This window comes from Mus musculus, chromosome 10, assembly GCF_000001635.26.
Source record: "Mus musculus strain C57BL/6J chromosome 10, GRCm38.p6 C57BL/6J".
NCBI lineage: Eukaryota > Metazoa > Chordata > Mammalia > Rodentia > Muridae > Mus > Mus musculus.
The window spans coordinates 106,762,189-106,777,373 of NC_000076.6; the positions used below are offsets into that span (position 1 = coordinate 106,762,189).

At 34.5% G+C, this 15,185-nt stretch overlaps 1 protein-coding gene across 51 annotated transcripts in view; it reads left to right on the plus strand.

Annotated features, from left to right (window-relative positions):
- Ppfia2 (protein tyrosine phosphatase, receptor type, f polypeptide (PTPRF), interacting protein (liprin), alpha 2) overlaps positions 1 to 15,185 on the plus strand; it is a 463,969-nt gene that overhangs the window by 292,689 nt on the left and 156,095 nt on the right. For 47 of the 51 annotated variants that reach the window (XM_030245137.1, XM_006513776.4, XM_006513780.4 and 44 more), the window contains one exon: positions 5,286 to 5,360. The exons of the other annotated variants lie outside the window; for them this stretch is intronic. In XM_030245137.1, coding sequence (XP_030100997.1) covers positions 5,286 to 5,360 — 75 coding nt within the window. The remainder of the gene's footprint in view (positions 1 to 5,285; positions 5,361 to 15,185) is intronic. 51 annotated transcript variants of the gene reach the window in all.

A 15,185-nucleotide genomic window follows, 5' to 3' on the forward strand; every position in this document is an offset into this window, starting at 1 on the left:
ATCATTAGCGGGAAACGCCTTAATTTCACACAATTAAACAAGTAACTAAGGTCAAAGGAACACTTTTGAGTTTAAAAAAAAAAACTACTTAAAATACTGTGGATTTTAATAATACATACCACTAAATGTATAACTTGTCATAATTAAACATTACTGCATTCTTAGACGCCCCCTCCCCCGTGTCCAGAGGCATAATCTAATAATTGTAAATTTAGAATCTAGTATGGTGTAATTGCATTCTCTCTCTCTTTCTCTCTCTCTCTCTCTCTCTCTCTCTCTCTCTCTCTCTCTCTCTCTCTCTCTCTCTCTCTCTCTAACACCTAACATCACTCCATCTCTCAGTCTCTTACATGCATGCCCTTAGCAGCCATAGTTCCCAAAATAGCATACCAGTAACAGAAAATCACATGGATTTTGAAGTGCAAATTGGGCACGCTTTGGCCTTTAGACATCTGTATTTAAACCCTTCTGCGTGGCGTTGTTGCTGCTAATATTTTAGTTGCGAATATATATGTTGACACTTATTAGACGGAAATCTCATTTTTCAGTCTTTACAAAAGGAGCTGTAAGCTTCTCTCAGCTGCTATTCAAGTAAGATCTGCTAGCAAATATATGGCAATCTGGAGGTAATATCCTTTAGGGATTAATTAAGGTTTATGACACAATTTCAATTTTCAAAGAAGTTCAAAGCAGTGCTTTTTAAAAATTAAAAAAATATTAGGATTTAGTATAGCAAGAACTAGGGCACTTCACTGTAAAATATATGACAGGCTCTGAGCATTAATATCCAAACTAGGGATTATTGTCGGTTTATATCTAGGTTTTGAGTATGTAGAATTGTTCCATTTAATATTTATATACTTATATATTATTATCATCAGTCTCCCAGATAGTTCTTAGGAGAGGGATATGTGAAATGTATGGACAAGGATAACATTATTTCTGTCTTCTAGATTATTAAGAAGAAATTGTATCCCATTTTTCATCTTGGTTATGAGAGGCAGAAAATCATGAAATTTTTGAAGGAAACAAAACTACATGTCATATAAATAGCCATGTTAAGTATAATATCAAATAATTATACATATTATTTATAATTTATTTAGTTCCATAAAATAAAATTCTGCAAGAATTTATAGGACATTTGCTTTGTGTCAGAATCTGAGACAGATTTTTTCATACCAAGTAAGACATTCTCTTTATGACTAAAGAGTTCTGAGTCCTAGACATTCACACATCAGTGAGAGGCAGTTACAAACACAAGTGAACAATGCCCCAAGGTGTGACAAAAGTACTGTCTGACTTCATTGGATTGGAAAAGCAGTTAAAAGTGAATCCCATATCTTAACTAAATATTAAAGAACAAGGAAAGGCAGTTATTTTGAATCCAGAGACAGATACCCTAACACACAGGATGGACACCTAAAGTGACCTGGATCAGAAAGAAAAAAATGTGATTTCCAGAGAAATCAACTATATTTAATGATTTAAATCAATATATTAGGGAGTATGTAATTGTTTTCAGGTTCGCTATAAGAACTCTGCCATCACTTAAGAGAGTGAGCGATTAACCAGAGTAGAAATTAACAAATAACTTTTAAGACAATGATCTGCTTGTGTGAGTAAATTTAAAAGAATCTAAAAAAAAAAAAACTATCACATAGACGCTCTATAAGTGAAATATAGCGTAATATAAATATTCTTTAATGCAATCTATGAACAGATACAGTGTTTATGAGCTGGCCTCGTGCGTCATAGATCTTGGCAAGGTTACAAGCCACTGAACTGATGGTTATGAGCAAATGCTGAGGTCCCCCTCTGGTACAGACAGATCTGTGCAAGTGGCTTAGCCTTACTAACGTCACACTCCTTCTCAGAGAGAAAGATAACCGCTGTATCTACCCTGAACTGCTGAAAGAGTCGTCTACAACTGCAGAGCTTTGAACCACTCCTTACAATAAGAAACACATCAGTTAAAGTTAATTAATAGTCCCATTGGCATCAGAAAATGTCAGTGTTTGTGGGGAGTTTGAAACTAAGGAGTTGAGTTCCCTCTTGGCCCAGAGACCAAATAATATTTAATTTGTTTATTTAGGTACTAATTCATTCCCAATTGCCTTCATAAACGGTTTATCTGGGAGTGAAACAGAGCATAAATACACAGGTGTATAAATAACTAATTAGCATTTTAACCTAAATACTATGGCTATAAAAGTAGAGAGAAAAAGATAAGAAAATGTAACTATACCTCAGGCAAGTAAACTTCAGACGTTAATATAGAAAATAAATAAAACATGAAAGATTGAGCATGGGCATTCACCTTTATAATGGCCAGCAGTTTTAAAGACTGATGTTCACTACTATATTCACTGATACAGACAGACTTTTCATGTATAACTAAAACCAACAGTCATTTTGGCATCTGCCTCTGTTGATCCTATATTATGGTAAATGTAACAGAAAACATACATAAACATACATACATATATATATATATATATATATATATATATATATATATATATATAATTATTTTTACATAGTCAAATGTCATAGAGTCAAATTGGACTTGGTGTTCTAGTGCAAAAATAATTTCTCTCATTTTTTTCTATTTTAGAGTCAGGAATTACTAAAATAAAACCTTGCAATTTGAAATATTCACTCTTTCCATCAGTCTCTTCATTGGGCGATGCATTTGTCATTATAAAGTGACTTGTTTTCTTTTAATCTTCAGTGATAGAATTAGTATCTCTTTCATATATGTGTTAAAAGTTTCACTAAGCAATTTTCATGCCATTTAAAAGAACAGAAGAAGTAACAGAAAAATTAGAAATAAAAATTTTTGATGAATACGAATTCAGATTGTCAGTCACCATGTGCCTGCATTCAGTACAAGTAAGAGAAATTTCATGATACTAGTGGTTCAGTCCTATCAAAAGAGATGAATTAGAGGCAGGAATAGTTGCCAACTACAAAGGTTTACTTCTTCTTTGGACAAAAATTAAACAATTGTTAATTTCCACAATTTATACAATCTACCTAAATATATAGGAACAAATAATCCGACAAAAACCAAGAGTGTTGAAAAAAGTATGATGTTCGGCTTGTCGGATGGTGGCAGAGCAAAGAACTGAACAGTTCTGTTGCATAATAATTTTTTTCCTGTGATACAATAAAAGCCAACCTGATAGAGTAAAATGATCAACTTCTTATCTCTGGAAAGGTTACGAATTTGTATTCTTTTCTTTTCCTTAGAAAGTTTAGTAAATAAAGTTAACAATTTATTCATAGAAATGTTGTCTAAGATGGAGAAGCAAAGTTATTAATTAATCATTATTGATTCATTCTTTGAAAGTGGCAGCAAAGATTTTGCATTCATAATATTAATTGAAACTCTATTCAAAACTATATTCAAAATTGTGCTTATTGTCATATAAAGATGTTTTTATATTCCTTTATTTGTAATTAAAATGCTTTCAAAAACTTATGAATTCATGAAGAAGTAATTCATTATTCATATTTCTTGATAGACTTCATGACTTTTATGCCTTGATATGTGTTACTTCTGGGAAAAGAAATCAGTAGCTTAGACTTTTTAATATATTCAAGCTAGCAGAAATAGTTAAAAAGATAATTTAATCTACAGTACTGCTTTTGTTCAGGCAACTTTTATTTGACACCAATTTAGTTGTTAATCAGAATTAACTGCGTGATGTTTTTATTGATACTCTTGAGGAAGACATAGACTTGATATCTATCTAAACAAAGGAGCATGACAATTATCATGATAGAGGTAAAGAGAAATCTGTAAATTTTTAATGATAAATGTTATTTTATTTCATATTAATGGTACACCATAAATTAGAATGCAATGCCAGCCTTGGCCTATGCTTCAGCAGTGAAGAACACTCTTTCTCCTAACTCAACACACTAACATAACATTCAAGCAAAAGATTGACACCTTTAAGATTTGTATTTGGCTTTAAAGTTAAAGAAGAATCATTTGCTGGTTTTCTTGCATAATTAATAAGTAAGGTAATTACTTTAACCTTAAATTTTAATAAAACTCAGTGTATTAAATATTTAGCCTGTATTTCTTACTTAAACCTTATTGTGTAAGAATGAGAAAAAAATGATTGTGCCAAATGAGAAAAACACTCAGTTACATAACAGATTCAGTTTTAGGAATATAACTATAGCATTAAAATTCATATTTATAGAGACAATTCTATAATATCTTTACAGAAAATACATTAATTCATAAGAAATCGAAAACTTGTGATGAATTGTATTCAGATCTAAGGTTTATTAGCTTTTTAGGCAAATTAAACTACAATCGTCATTAAGAAAAATGACTTGATTTTTACCCTGGGTAGCTTGTCTTTGATAAATGTAAGCCAGAGATAATAATGCATCAGTGTAAAGATATAAAGATTTGTGCCTTTTACTGTTTCATTTTAATTTCGTTTGATTTTTGCTTCATTTGAGACAGGGTCTCACTAAGTAAAGCAAGCTAGCCTATATATATAAAACCTTCTACACATCTCAGTCTGGCCTTTGAACTATAACCTTCCTCCTGACTCTTCCAAGTGTTGGAGGTCTGCCGTCATGTGCCACCATGCATCCTTTCAACCTTAGAAGCTGTCAGAAAACATACATGAGGGAAACAGTCCTCTGAAGTTCAATTACATAGGAAACAATTCTAAGACTCACTGCTTTAAAACTAAACTATTTAGTCTATAAAATGGAGTGCCCTTTCTCCAGGTATCTGGTTACAAAGTGGGAATTCAAAATATCCTTAACACTTTGCAGTCCCTCAAAAAATTCAAGTCAGTTTTCAGTCTCCAAGAGCTCTTCACTTTTAAACAAATCACTTTTGAAGTAAGGCACTAAAGGCCAAAATAAAATTCACTTATTTTTAAGATCTATTCTGCCTATTTTCTTTCTTAATCGCTGATGATTTACAGTATTCTGGTTATGCTTTTAGCTCTGCCTCTTCTTAGTATGAATCAGAAATTGTAGCAAACTCAATTCACAACACTGTTGGAAGATCTATCCATTCACATGCCAAAGGATTTTCTACAAGGATGTTCCTTGAAACAATGATGCTTTTGAGGTGACAGTGTTTCCAAGTTGTTCTTGCCAGGTTTAAGATCATCCTGAGATTTTAGGGTTACAAATGCTTAAAGATTATGACCTTTGGTTTCTGATGTTAATGATGGCTTCAGCACAATTTCCTATATTTGGAATGTACATTACTGCACATATTTTGATTTTTCTTCTAGGTAAGGGAGCGACTGAGGGTTTCTTTAGAAAGAGTCTCTGCACTGGAAGAGGAACTAGCTGCAGCTAATCAGGAGGTAACACACCACCCTCTCCTCCTTGGAGGCCCACTCTTACTAACATGCTGGCCCTTGTGTTACACGTTGCTTTCATTAAATCTGTCACTAAATCAATTATGTTCTATCTGTGCTGATGAATGATGCCCACTTAAATGAGTTGCCAGAGGCCTGTTTGCTGATGTCTGGCTGTTCAGATCTGTCACCAGAAGACCAAATAAAAGCCACCAAGGGTTAGTGAGATAGTTAGAAACACCATCCTTGATAAAATAGCACAGAAACTGGAATTTGTGTTAAGTACCTATTAAACATTGAAAATACAAGAAATGAAGAAAATCTGTACACAGATGTACACATTTATACATTTTCCCTCAGATTCTTCCTATTTATCCACCTCGCAAAACAGTGTGCCCACACCTTATGGCACCGCTGAATTAGCATCTTTGTAAAAATCAAAGAGACTGTTTAAAGGCATGGCTTTAAGATTCAAAGAGTGAGACCCCCATCAGGTTCATACATGCTCAGATCTATTGCATGTTCCCACAGCCTCTGTGAGTTCATACGTGCATTGTGCTTGCTGTGTTTGAAGACGTGTCTCCCTGATGTGATCCGAGAAGCTATTTCCCATAGATAGTAACTTGCAAATGAAAGAAATAGTTTCCTCCAATAGGAGTCTCACTGAGTATACAAGCCATGTTTAAGGATAAGATTCATGTGCAGCAGTAGATGCCCACACAAAATGAACTCAGTGGTATTTTGGGAAGGTTTTTGCCTCATAAGGCTTTGTCTGGGATTTTTTTTTTATTTTCCTCCTTACCCTTCAGGCCTTTTGATTATGTATCATAGTTTATGGTTTTATGTCTTTATAAAATGTTAGTGTTTGTGTCTCTTAAGTCTTTCCATATTTCTTGTGTTTTTCCTTGCCTCTTTTGTTTGTTTTGTACCATTTGTTTGTTTTGTACCATTTGTTTTGTACCATTTGTTTTGTACATTTGTTTGTTTTGTACCATTCAAGTTTAATTGTTTTTATTCATTTATGTCTTTTTGTTTGTTATATTCTTGTTTTGTCTTGTTTTTCTTTATTTTTTTTTCTTAATGAGAGAGAGCAAGAAAGAATGAAAGTTTGACTAGGGAGGTGAAGAGATTCTGAGAGGACTTGGAGGAGGGACACTCATGACAAATGTATTATATGAAAAACTCTACTTTCAACTATAAAAAGGGGAAAAGGAGATGTAAAGATTTTTTTCTTGTCAAGTTTTCAGTTTGTATTTTTATTTTATTAGTAAACCAGAATAATTATAATATATGTGCACAATTAAAAGTATGGGTCTTTATTAGAAAATAAAATAGTACCATCTACACTAATTTTATGGTTATTTACCAATGCACTCTCTACCCAGAAGTGTACCAACAAAATAATATGTTGAAACATATTAAACAAAACTCTTTTTTGATGATGTTTTGATAGTCATACAGAATATTTTCATGTTTTGAAAGATGGAGTAAATTCTGTTTGTTACAAACTGCTTTGTGTTGGTTCCTTAAAATAACTTAGTTTTAACAATGACATTTGCTGTATTAGTCAGGGTTCTCTAGAGTCTCAGAACTTATGGGAAGTCTCTATATAGTAAGGGAATTTGTTGATGACTTATAATCTGTAGTCTCCAACAATGGTCAGCAGCAGCTATGAATGGAAGTCTAAGGATCTAGCAGTTCTCCAGACTCACAAGGCAAGGAGTCAAAGAAGATTGAGAGAATCTCTCTCTTTTTTTCTTCCTAATGTCCTTATCGCTAGTAGATAGTGTGGCCCAGATTAAATGTGTGTGCCACCATGCCTGGATCTGGGATTGTTTCGTCTCAGATGACCTTGAACTCAGGGATCTCCCTGTCTTAATCTTTTGGGATTTGTAGTCACTGTGTCTCAATATCTCGATGTCAAGATCTAGGTCAGAAACTTGTATCACCCAGCCTCTAGATTAGGATCACAGGTGAGCCTTTTAATTTTAGATTGTAGTCATTCCAGATATAGTAAAGTTGAGCACCAGGAATAGCCACTACATTTGCTTATGCTTTTGTTGGCTTCAGATGTAATAATTAAAACCTTGAAAATAATGGACTTTTGATAGAACAGTGGTTCTGAACCTGTGGTCATGATCCTTTTGGGGAAGGCTGAATGGCCCTTGTATAGGGGTCACATATCAGATATCCTGAATATCAAATACTTACATTACTGTTCATTGTATGAGCAAAATTACCTTTATGTAGATGCAACAAAAATAATTTTATGGTTGGCAGGTGGGTGAGTCACCATAACAGAAGAAACTATGTTAAACGTTTGCAGCATTAAGACAGTTGGAAAATGAACTAGAGAAATGGCAGAGTGGCTAAAGAGCTTGCCATGCAAGAACAAGGTGAATTATCTTAGTTCCCTTTCTGTTGCTGTGATAGAATTTTCGCACAAAAGCAGTGTAAGGGAGAACAGGATTATTTTAGTTCACACTTGCAGGTTAATGTCCATCCCTGTGGAAGAGTCAAGGCAGCAACAGTATAAGAACCTAGCCACCTTAAGACATAATCATACAGACAGCAACCAATAAATGTCTGCATGCTACCGGTCAGGTCATTTTCTCTCCATCTACATAGTGCAGATCCTTGTCAAAGGGATCGTTTCCTGACCACAGGAAGCCACCCTGGACAGTCAGCATACAGTTATGACATCACTTTGGTCCCTGAGTTTCTGATGGCAGTGACTCTGAGATCAGAAATGACAAGGCAAAGGGTAGAGATCCAGATTGGTGGGGACATATCTTGACACATTCATACATAAACGTATTTATATGAGTAAATACAATCTGATAGTTTGTCTCATGTCATCTTATATAATTCAGTCAACAGTGTTTTCTCTGTCTCTTGCTAGCTATCACTCTCCCACCTTGGCTTCTTGTTCTCACACAGGAGTTTATTTATCTCTGTAAAATATTTTAAAGATAATGTCCATTTCTGTAGGTTTTATACAGTGTTCTCTTCCAAAAGTGTCTAACTGGATGTGAAAGTTAAACAGAAATACAACTTCTAATTGGCTAATCAGTTCAAACCCCGAAAAGACTAACTGGTTCTGGGACCACCATTTTTAATTTTTCCAAGGACATCATCTACTCTGATATTTTCATTAATTATATATACTTTTTCTTTAGCCTATACATGGTCTAATAACATAATGAAATAAGTAGCTTTGTTAAAAATAATTTGAAGCTATTATAAGTTCCAACCTTGTAAATGCTCCAAAATGCTTTGTTTTCATGTAAAGCATGAGGTTTTGTTAAACGATCCCAGTATTTTGTAACTACAAGTTACAAGGACATAGCATTTTAAGAAAAAGAAAATATTTTATATGTAATAAAAGTTATTAGTTGATTTCAGTCTTTGTGAGTATATGTATTATATGGACTTAGAGATTTTGAGTTGTTTTATGACATAATTCTAGTAAATAAAAACATCTTATATTCATAGGCCATTTTCATGATGACAATAATATTAGATCATTATAGTGTACCCTTAATAACAGAAGCTAATATTTACTGAATTTTACATCTCTGGCTCCTTAGTGAATGTATTCACGAGAGCATAATAACCCTAACAGTTATTTACTGTAATTGCTTTATGGTGGAGACCAAATCATTATTTCCATTAAGGTATTAATCACCTACCCTTCCATAAAGTCATTACTGTCTTCATTCTGTACTCAGGAGATTGCAGCCTCCATATGTGACTATGTCTGTGATGTTTCCCACATCCATTTGTTCTTATTAACCACATGTGCACTGAAATACATATAGATCAGATATTCACTGACTCTCACATGGAAAATCACTTGTCTGGGTATAAAATTAATTCACTAAAGTCAGAAACCTTCATATATACTAATGGCCCATAGATGAGAGAAGACGTCAAAAAATCAATTAATTTCTTAATCAGCTAAAAAGTATGAACTACCCAGGGGTAACTCTAAAAAACCAAGTGTAAGAGCAGTATGATAATAACTTGTAAGGCACTGAAGAAAGAAAGTGAAGAAGGTTACAGTAGAAGGAAACATCACCCATTCCTATGGATTGTTAGGATTAATATAGTAATTTTGGCCAGCCTACCAAAAGTAATCCACAGATATAATGCAATCCCCACTGACATTCTAACAGAAGTCTTCACATATTTTTAAAGGACAAATTTCAGGTTTATAAGGAAACAAGAGAACAAACAAATCAAGATAGCTAGAACAATTCTGAATACTAAATAACACTGAGAGTTTCACAATCCTCAATTTCAAAATGTACTCAAAGTGTAGAGCAACAAAAGCACTGTGGTATTGACACAAAAAATAAAAACCATATTCATTGATTAGTGGAATCAAATTGAAGATGCACACTAATGCCTTTACCTGTTCTCATGCAAGGTTAAACCTGACCAAGATTATTTCTTGTAATTTTTGTGCTGGATATGTATGTGTGTATGTGTGTGTGTGTGTGTGTGTGTGTGTGTGTGTGTGTGTGTGTGTGATATGTTCAATCTTAATATGCAACATACAGTACTAAACATACTAACAGGGCAATGATATAATGACACAGAATTGAAATATACTGCTAAATAATCTTGACCAACAAATACAGTTTTACTGATCCTTTGTCCCCTTGTCCAAATCAATGGAAGATTAGAGTATTGTTTATGATTATAGCATACATTGGTGTTGAAAACATTCCATAGGGTCCTGACTCTACATCTTACTTGTGTTAATAATGTCTCCCCTGGAATCATTCCGCAACTCCAACAACGACATTGAGATCATTAAAGCTACCTTCCTCATGAAGCCCCTTATTATTCCTTACCAACAACCAGACCTTGATCCTTAGTTTAAATGTCTAAATCACACTGCTTTATCATGCATTGTAAATATTCAATAAGCACTAGAGCTAGCATTCTCCAAGGCTGGATCATTGCTTCCCAAACAAGTAAAATACACCTTGTTCATTATTTGTTTCATTCACTACAATAACTTGAACCCATGGTTAATACATGTTTGTCAATTGTTTGTATTCATGTTGCAGATAACATGTGAGCATGTGCAGAAATACTAAGAATGAAACTCAAAATCCTTTATTGTACTATGTAATGTGTGTTTGTGGTCATATAACGTAATCTATATACACTGATAAGTTATGAAATCTCTTTCCAGGTGAGCAAAAAGTATGATTAGGGAAACAGGAAACACCAGCTCAGAACAGTAGATGATGCTATGTTAGAAACAGAATGTTAGAAAAGGAAGACGAGGACGATGACAGGGTTGATAGAACTCAGGTCCAGCAGAGATCTTAAAAGAGCACTAAAATCACATTTTATATGCCTCTGTTTCTTTAATTGCAAAACCTTAAAGCTAACCGTTTTTGTATACTAGTTGTTGTTGTTGCTAAATGGGAGATCAAGTAGTGTAAAGGAGAAAAGTGCCTTGCACTTTAATTATGATGGCAGTATTTAATGCAGTGAAGTCACAATTTGGGAGACAAAATTCTGTAGATATATGCTGGGACTATCAATGGAAATGTATTTAACACAGCTGAATCTGGAAGCAGGGTGGGGAAGAAATGGGATTCAGGCTCCAGAGAAAGCACTACTTGAGTTGGCAGTTTCTAGTGACAGTACTTTATCCTGTGGATAATAATAAGCCAAACAGTGTTTTTACGGAGGCAAGAAATAAGCTTGTGTTTAATTCTGCAGATTAACTGAGAAGTTTATAAAATGTGATGAGCTTGGTAATGGATTACAGTGTTGATTAAAAAGAATTGCTATATTTTCTCGATTTGTAACAGTAAAGAATCATTATAATTTTTCAGGGCAATGACCGAATACAACATACTGAATTGAAAATCTGCATTTTTGAACCTTTTACTTCTGGGAAACACAACTAGAAAAGACAAACTATTATAAATACACAGACACATAATTGAAATTTGCTGAATTCAAACTCTCTCTGAGCAGTTCTATCTAGGGAGACTGCATTGTTAGCACAATCCATTTTCTAGGTTGTTATCTTTAAATAGTGACTCTAGATTATGTAGATATAATAGGTACAAAAAACTTCTTTGTTTCTTTCATAGAAAATTTATTGTAGCTTAAAATCAGAAAAGCACACAAGATGTATAATACAAAGCATGTCCAAAGAAAAGTACATTGAATCCTAAAAGTGTGTTTTCCATTACCAGAAACCCATATAGTCATTTAATTATTTAATAGAATTACACAAAATGGATTATTCAGAAGTACCTCTAAAGCTTCCATTGGCAGGTTAATTTTCAGTGACTACAGAAGCAAGCATGTTTATTTTAAACAGCTTTTCCACATGACTGCATTAAACATCAAAATACCCAGGCCATTCAGCTGCATGCAGAACTGTTTTTAACATGCATTTTATTCCTTGCATGCTCATTCTAGTAACTTAATTTACCAAAATTCAAGTAACTTTTTCTTAAGAAAATAAAGAATTCATTGCCCCCCTTCTACTGTCTTATATGACTTATTGTTTATTTTTTCCTAAAGAGAAAACAAAGAACCCAGATATAAAATTAACCTTCGCAAACATTCAGAAGCAACCTGGGTCAGAATGGTGAGAGGAATCAGAGGATTTGTATTCATATTTAGGTGAGGACAAGTTAGAACTTTTGATTAGAGCCATGGCTTCCCATACTTTGTTTGATACAATCAATCCTGCGAGCTAGATTAAAACCCAGTACTTTAATGAATGCTTAGAAATAAAATTTTCTTTTAAAGAAGTAGAAAAATATGAATAGTCACAAGCAGAGGTCATAAAACATTTTGAGTATACAAGTGAAAGACTGAAGAAGAGGAGCAATATAAATATTAAAAATTCAATCCAACATAAGAGAGAGGAGAGAGAGGGGATTAAGTAATAAAGGGGCATAAGATTGTACTTAGTCTGTATGCCAAAGTCTATATGTCAAATAGCCACATGAGTGGTTATTGGGACATGTTTGCTATCAGATAATCACTATATAGGCTGCAAAGACAGTTTCCAGGAATGATAATAAAAACAGAACAGGAGAGAAAAGAACTTACTTGTTAATTTGAAGTTTATAAGGTGGATATTATCAATTTTTGTTTCATTTTAAAAGGATTTTGTTTATTAGAGTTATCAAGATAAAAGTTGAAATATGGTGAGATATGCTTTTCAGAGTAGAAAGAAAATACTTATGACCAATTGGGGAGGGAGGAAAAATATCAAATGAGAGGAAGTTACTAGTAGAAAAGGCAGTGGAATAGAATCATGGCTTTGAGATAGACACAAGCAAGGGAGCTCTTACAACTGATGGTCATAGAGATTTTATTTGAAAAATGAGAAATATGCAGGAATTTTTATAAGAGATATTCTGCCTAAAATCACCCTTATCTCCTAACATGTGGGAACAACATAAGGATATTATGAATAAGATAATATACCAGTGACTCAGTTATGCTAAGCAAGGGAATTTTAGAAGATGACATGAAGTTCTCATAAAGTTTCAACATCAAATAAACAATGGTTCTCCACAGTGCTCAAATCAAAAGAGCATGGAATTTTTCCATCACATTTATGTCTAAGTGCTTGTTTAATAATTAATATAATGTGTGTCCTGTGATGTTTGTCTTATGAATTAATGGCAGAAAACATATTTTCCTAACATTTCATAAGTTTAAACTCTTAAAAAAAAAAAAACTTCTGACATCCACAATAACTGTCATCAATTCCAGCACTCCAAGAGTCAGAGGCATGCATAGCTGTAAGTTTGAGGCCGCCCTGGTCTACAGAGTGAGTTCTATGACAGTCATTGCTGCACAGTGAAACCCAGTTTTGAGAACAAAACAAAATAGAAAAGAAAACACACACACACATGCACACACACGCGCACACGCACACACGCTCACAGAGAGAGAGAGAGAGAGAGAGAGAGAGAGAGAGAGAGAGGAGAGAGAGAGACTCTTTTAGGTCTGTGTGATCTGGATAGAATGATACATCTTTAAACCCTCTGGCTTGAATACAGACATGCCCTTAGTGCACATTTTTACTACCAAGAATATGCCCTTAGTGCACATTTTTACTACCAAGAATAAAGGTAAAGTTAGTTTATAGAAGAAAGTAGCTATGTTTAAAAGCGGCAACTACTTGAGGGAAAAGTGACTAATCAAAGAAATATTTAGCAGAATGAGTCAGAGATAAGATACACCCAACTCTCATAGGAACAGGAAAAAAGTGTGCTGGCCTAGTCAAGTATTGGTCATAGATTCTTTCTTAAGTACCATGCTGACTTAAGTTCTGATATGACTTGTCCCAGGAAGGCTATGTTGTCTCTAGTATCAGGAATTACTTCCCTCACTGAGTGGAAAGACATAGGAATTGTTGGATAGGTGGTTGTTTGGAGGAGCTAGAGGAGAGAAAAAGATCAGGGAAAGCGATGTAATTCTTTAAAATTTAAAAATATTAAAAATGTATCAAGATGATGGTGGCACTCACTTCTAATCGTAGTAGTTAGGAGGCTGGGGCAGGTTTATCTCTTAGTTTGAAGCTCCACTGGTCTACAGAGTGAGTTCAGTGACAGCCAGGATTACACCCCCCTAAAATATTATAAATATGTATTAACTGATCTCTTCCTACCCCTACACCCCATGAGCCAATGTTTGTGACACATAGAAGATACTCAATGAATATTTGCTACTGTAGCAATTTCAAATCATTTAACAGAAAGAATTCTGACTAGACCAGCATAATGCCTTACCAAATTCTAAATCTTATCCTAATTCCAAAGATAAGCATTACTTACACCCCTACCAAAGAAGCTTTCCTTTACAGTAATCAGGAACCATCACAGAAAACCACAGCTGGACACAAGGCAGAGATCAACATGGTGAGGCACCCAGATTCAATGGAGACATCTACAACAGCCCCAGCATCTGTGACTCAGGGGACATCTCAGGAAAGGAGGAAAGAATGCCAAGAGTCATATTGCCAGGACGTCTGCTATAAAGTCCCTCCTAGAAATGGATGCACCAAGGAGATGGGAACAATGGCAGTATTACTGAACATGTTAACATGGAAGGGGAAAAATATTTGCAATGGTTTTAATCACTTCCCTGTTTGCCTGAGTGGTGATCTCTAAAGTGTGTGTTTTAAGACTTGTAAATGTTTTAGAGCAAATGAAAAGTAAATAAGAAATGTCTTTGTGAGGCACAAGTGGAGGTAACTAACTTTAATATGTCAAAAAATTACAGTCAGTAAAAGAGGGGCTACTTAAGAGGAGGGCAGAGTGAGTCAGGAGGATGGCAGTTCATTGAGTGTAGTTCAGTGAGGTTCAGTCAATGCAATGGGTTTCACTGAGGTCAGGTGAGTGCAGTTCAATTGAATTCAGTTACATTCTGTTGAGTCTGTGCAGGTCTATCCAGTCCTGCTTAGTCTGTGCAGTAAGTGCAGTCAATGCAGGCAAGCTTGTGTAATTCAGGGGCAGTTTTCCGAAGCAGCATAATTCAGTGAGAAGCAAAGAGAAACCAGTTTGAGTCAGTCATCTTGGAGAGGACTTTTGACAGAATAGCTGAGTTGAACCAGTCAACCAGGGTTCAAACTAAACTAGAAGAGTATGAGCTTATTCAGCAGTAAGCCTCTGAGACAACAATTGCATCTCATGAATAAAAATTATTTTTACAGCATGTGCTGTCACTTGAGTTTTTTTTCCATCTTAGCCATTTTGACAAGAGTAAGATGGAATCTCAGAGTCATTTTGATTTTCATTTCCCTAATGACTAAGGACATGAACA